The sequence below is a fragment of the Crocodylus porosus genome, unplaced genomic scaffold (genome assembly GCF_001723895.1).
Source record: "Crocodylus porosus isolate Cpor-Errol unplaced genomic scaffold, CroPor_comp1, whole genome shotgun sequence".
NCBI lineage: Eukaryota > Metazoa > Chordata > Crocodylia > Crocodylidae > Crocodylus > Crocodylus porosus.
In genome coordinates this window covers 4,322,796-4,328,795 of record NW_017728934.1, presented here as the reverse complement: position 1 = coordinate 4,328,795, position 6,000 = coordinate 4,322,796, and the positions used below count along the sequence as shown (strand labels likewise).

Here is a 6,000-nt window from a genome sequence, read left to right as displayed (position 1 = left end):
CCTGTTCAAATACTACCATGGATGTTTTCACCCCCAAACATGCTCTCTGGGTAGGCACTTAATTACTGAAAGCATCAGAACTGCTGTCTTTATTTCACTGCTGTTACAAATTATAGCCAGTGAAGCTGGAGTGCAACCATCTAGTAGAGGACCTACATCTCCAAATGTGTATATTTACAGAAGAGAACAACAAGCAAGCCTGCACTGCTTTAAAATCCTGTTTATTGGAACACACATATATCCTTTCCTGACCCAGTTTCAGGGTTTGGAATCCATGCAGTACCAATAATATGACAAAAGAAATAGGGCATTGATATAAAGGGGTCACTTACTCTTCAAATTAAAAAAATATTTAATACTGTATTAGGCAATAATACACCAAAAAGACATTGCAACTGTACAGTCCCTCTGATATTGCACTTCCAAACAGCACATTATAAGTATGGGTCATTCCAGCCATCAATAAATACCACATCAGAAACAGGGGCCACACAAGGCAAAAGTGGCATGAGGAGACAAATAGATCCTACCCTACAAGGAAGAAATGGAGAGAGTCAAGAGCCTCCTGAATTGACTGCTATCTGGAATCTCAAGGAGGGAGGCATGGGCAGTTCCTACGCATTAGAGGGCAGAGGTGCAGGAACTCCCTATGCACCCATGAGAGGTGGGAGCATCATCTATGGTACTTCTAATATGTGTCACATGCAGTTCTGTTGGTCCATTTGTGGGTGGGATAGGGAGGTGTGGGGGATGGTGCCAGCCTTTCCCCACACAGCCCAGTGCAGCTCTGCTTGGGTGCCTGAAATTCTCAGGGCGCTTTCAGCATCAGTTTGGCTCTTACATGCACACAACTGTGCACAAATGGTACCCGGAAATGCTGTGTGGACTGGCCTAATGTGCCACTTTAGAAGGAGCAGCCCTCTCCCCTGCATCAGCAGTGATGCTTCCCAGCTTCCAACCCTATCATAGTCTTTTGTTCTCTATGGCATAAACCCCACTACAAAACCAGTGCCATTGGGCAGTCTCCAGCCTTGGATTGACACAGACGCTTCCCACTCCTAAGGGTAACACAGCAGCCTGGTTTAGAAGCCCCTTTCCCCCCTGCGGCACTGCAGCCTGTCTCAGCAGAAGGTCCTTGCCTGAGGGCACAGCACGCTGGCTTGTGTATTGTAGAGGAGGAAGAATTCAGAAGTGCGATGTTCTGAATTCCTGATCTCTCATTCTCTTGGCAGAAGTCTTCTCTTGGCTCCCAGGTGCCCGTGGCAAGAACAAGTCGGCTCAGCTGCCCTCAGAAATATTGGCAAAATGAAATATACACAGAAAAGAGGTTTACAAATATTGCAGGCCAGATTCAAGGTGCCTCCATCTCTCACGTTTAGACAGGCCATCACAAACCTCAGACAGAAACACAGTACTGTCTACTGAACACACCTGCAGCAGAGAGAAATCCGTGTCCTCTCTCAGAAAAGTATATGCTACAACCCAGGTGAGGAAAAAGAATGACAGAAAAGCCACAGACATTACTGGTACCTATGAGGATCAAACAGGAGATTGGGGGGCTGTGTACAAGCAGAAGGGAGAGAATGTCCTTTCCGGTCCATGTGGCCTTAAGTGGTTGGATTGTAGTGTCTGTTCTTTGGAGCTCAGGAACAGGCACGGCCTGTACCCTAGGCTAGTCCTGGAAGGCAGCCAGCATGTGGCCATACAGGTAGTGGGAATGTGCTGCAAAACACAGAAGAGCCCTGTTAGCATGACAAATATTACCCTGAGCTGCAGCTACTTATGCTCATCTTCATCTGGCAACTTGTAACAGATGTGACCCAGGCAGGAGTCAGAAACCCCAGTGGCTTTTCTGAAGTACTTCTCTTTCCTGTCTGCATTCTCATACATCCTCCCGAGCTAGATCCCCCATGCTGCTGGGATCCAGTGAGCTGCACTCTCACGTATGCACTGCCCAGCTGCACCTGCTCACATAAGTCATACATGGAAATGAAGCAGTGAAGCCACTGCCACTGAGCTCATTATCTGTCTCCAAGAGGTCTGAAGGCAGTAGGGGACACCCCCACACTTGCTTTACTGCCTCATATCTGGAGTTGGCTCATGTAAGCAGGACTGCACGGACAGGATATGCTAGAGAGACAATCTTCCTGGGAACGCTGGGGACATTGTGCAGACACACCTTGGGAGGCTAAGGACCTTGCTTAAGGTCTCACAGGGAGTCCGTGGCAGAAAACAAAGTTATCTCTGGTTCTCTGCATCTGAAGCTAATGCCCAAACCCACAGACCATTCTCCCTACATTCCAGTGAAGCTCTCACACTTCTAGAGGTAGAGACAGCTCAAGGACAGAGACCAGGGCAATGACTTGAGCAAAACCAGATGACTAGTCTTATCAGGGACAGTATCTCCAAAAGCATCTGTTCAGCAAGACCCTAGACTTCACTGGGGCTTGCAAGTTCTACTTCAATAGAAATACGGAGTGATCAACATTAGCAAGATGCCTGCTTATCTCCCAGCTGGGAAAGCTACAGAAGCTTCTTTTAGGGCTAGTGTTTCCATCAGGCAGAGCTACCCGTATTAGATAATAAAGCAATAGGACAGGGACAGTCAGGAGCCTAACAGCCTCTCTCTAGCGCAATACAGTCCAAGAGCCACTGGAGACCGCCTTTGATATCTCCCCAGGAACACAGCAAAGATTTATATGCTCAAAATGGAAAGCAAAGGTAACTGAACCAGCCCCTTTCACCTCTAGACAGCATCTCCTTTCTCCCCACTGTCGTAACTGCTGAGTTAGCACAAGGACAACCCAGCAGGACTGTGGCCTGGCCCCATTTCCTAGGGAAACAGAAGCTAGGGAACAAATGGGAATGGGGTGTGATCTACTAGGGCTGGTTACAGCTACTCTGGAGGCAGACATGGCAAGGAGGCCCATTAAGCTGAGCTAGGCCTAGTGCTGGGCCAGGTTCAGGCCTCTGAGCTGCTCTCCACAGCCTTCTGCATCATGGCAGCACTCAGTGCTCCACAGTGAGCATCATCATCTCAGGCTCAGTCTGAATAACACATGGGCAGCTCTCTGCCCTCCATGGGCTCATGTCAGAAACACTGACCCCATCTGCCCTCACTCCCTATTCGGCACCCCGCTGTGCTCCTCCTGTTTCCCATTGCAGTGCCCCTCTTTATTCAGGCTCACAGGGAAGTGTTACACATTCATTAGTAAAGGTTAGTACCTTGCACAGCTAAGCATGATATGGATATGAGAAATACTGACTGCTCTGAGGGGGTGGATATCAATAACCTGTGCAGGGAGGAAAAGCAATGTGCTCTGGATCCCCCACTAAAACACATGCTCTGTGATGCCAGTTTCTAGATGTAAAATACTCCTGGAGATAAGGACAGGATGGAGCCTCTTCTGACTGCTCCCCCAGACCCGGAACATGGACTTCAGTGGAGCTGATTTACACCCACAAATGATTTGTCACAGCAGATTATTTAACACCTTCCCTGCTCTGACTGTGGATCCTCTCTGCTCGTATTTCTGGGCTGCCTCTGACATTGTGCCTCTCCATGGGAGGGGGGTGGAAGGGAGAGGATGAGAATGCTTAGTTAGAATGAAATGCTGAGAAAGCAGCATCCCATTATAACCATGGCAGCTGGCATGAATGCAACCATCTCTACAGTTACTGCATCCCCCTGTTGTCATGTTACTCCTTTGGCATGCTGTCCAAATACCAGGCTATGGGCATTCAGGGACAGGGATGGGCTTGGATTATTTATTTGTATGGGGCCTGATCCATAACTGGACTCCTTGAATAAGGAAAGGAGAAGTCATTTGCTTCTGAACTACCAAAGGCAACCCTTTGTTATTTATTTATTTATTAATTGATTGATTAATTTAACTTGGTTTTTATTTCAGCAAAGGCTCAGGGCAGCTTATAAAAAGCAACAAAGAAACTAAGCAAACTAGATGCTTTAAGAAACTAAGGAAACTAAAAAACCCTGCCAAGATACTAAAGTTCTCATCAGCTTTGAAAAATAAGCAAGAGCTGGTTCTGTGAAAATGGAGGCAGAGGAATAATATTAGGGGAATCCAGCTGTGGAACGCTGCATTGGGTTATATGTTTTCCTTAAGTCTATCTACAAGACCCTGCTGTAGATTATTGAAAGTTCAGCCACTTTACCTTGATCTGTTGTCAGGTCACCCAAAGGCACATGTTATCAGATAATCTGGTGGTGGTTTTGTCTGTCTGCATATAGGCTCTATGCCTGCCTACAGTGATGCGCTGTCAAACTTTTTGCTTACAATCCTATTCAAAATTGTGTTGTTTAGTAGTTCACCTCACTTTGTAGTTGTTTCAGACACAACAGTTTTGATGCAAAAGAAAGGAGAACAGCCGAATAACAATGCTGGACTTCACAAAACCAGACTTCAACAAACTCAAAGAAACTGGTGAAAAAGCTTAAGTCTAAGTGAAAAAGGAGTCCAGGAGAGTTGGTTGTATTTTAAAGAAGTACAAGAACATGTGGTACTAGTGTGAAGGAAGGAAAGGAAGAATAGCAAAAGACTGGGTTGGCTAAACAGCAAACCCTTCAATGACTTGAAACTTATGAAGGAATCTCACAGGAAGTGGAAACCTGACTATGAAGTATAAGAGTATAATACAGACAGATCAGAAAGGCAAAGACACAAACTGTGATACAGCTAACAGGGAGCATAAAAAACAACAAAAGGGTACTCTTAAGTATATTAGAAGCAAGAGAAAGACCAAGTCATAGGTTTCTGTGTGTGCTTATAGAGCTATGGATGCACCCAACCCATACACAGGCTACTGTCCATGCTGATGTGTCCACACTGCAGGGGAACAGAATTGTTTCCTGTGCATAAGCACCAAAATTTCCACTTCCACAGCTGGAAAGCTGCCATTTAGATGCACAAAGAGAACTAGAATTTTACCCATAAAGAATAACAAGGTGATCTAAAACAGCTAATATGGACTTGTCAAAAGCAAATCATACTTAACCTGATTTTCTTTTATGGCCATGTGATGGGCTTTGTGGATGGGGGAAAGAAGTGAATGTAATATACCTTGACTTCAGCAAGGTTTTTCACACCATCTCCCATAACATTCTCATAGGCAAGTTAAGGAAATACATAGTCAATGTACAAATATTATAAGGTGTGTTCATAACTGGTTGGATAATTGTGTTTAAAGAGTAGTCATCCATGGCTCAGTGTGTAACTGGGAGGAGGTATCAAGTGCAGTTCCTAAGGGATCTATTCTGGGTCTGGCTGGTACTGTTTAAGACTTTCAGAAATGACTTGTAGGATGGAATTGCAATTTGCCAATGACTCCAGTCTGGGAAGGGTAGGAGACAATTTGAAGGACAGAATTAAGATTAAAAAATGACTTGAATAAATTGCAAAAATACTCAAAAAATGCCTGAGATGAAATTCAGTGAGGACAAGTGCAACATAGTGCATTTTGGATGGAACAATCAAATGCACAAAACACAAAATGGGGAATGACTGGCCAGGGAATGACAGTACTGAAGAAAAGGATCAGAAGCTACACATGAGCCCCCATTGTAATACTGTCATAAAAAAAGCTAATAGATTACTGAAAAGTAATTAAAAAGTCATCGATGAGTCATGGAAAATTATTCTTCCATTCTGTTTGGCCCTGGAAAGGTCTTGCCTGAAGTGGTAAGTTCCCTAGCTATACTGCATCTAGTTTTAGGCAATGCACTTCAAGAAAAACATGAACTCATTAGTGAGAGTCTATAAGGCAGCAACAAAGTGAAATGAGGTCTAGAATGCCTTGAAAAACTGGGATTATTTAAACTACAGAAAGGAATACTGAGGACTGAGGTAGCATTTGATAAGTTTTCAAATACAATATAAAGAGGATGTCAATCAACTGTCCTCTCTCCACAGGGACAGAGCAAGAAGTAAAGGGATTAAATTGGAACAAAGAAGACATAGGTTAGATATGCAGAAGAGCTTT

General features: G+C 44.7%; 1 protein-coding gene across 5 annotated transcripts in view; it reads right to left on the bottom strand.

Annotated features, from left to right (window-relative positions):
* Positions 1-203: 203 nt before the first annotated feature.
* PPFIA4 (PTPRF interacting protein alpha 4) overlaps positions 204-6,000 on the bottom strand; it is a 99,204-nt gene continuing 93,407 nt past the window's right edge. For all 5 annotated transcript variants that reach the window (XR_002103074.1, XM_019546353.1, XM_019546354.1 and 2 more), the window contains one exon: positions 204-1,722. Coding sequence is in view for 2 of the 5 variants with exons in the window: in XM_019546354.1 (XP_019401899.1) it covers positions 1,673-1,722 (50 nt within the window). In the remaining 3 variants the exon portion in view is untranslated. The remainder of the gene's footprint in view (positions 1,723-6,000) is intronic.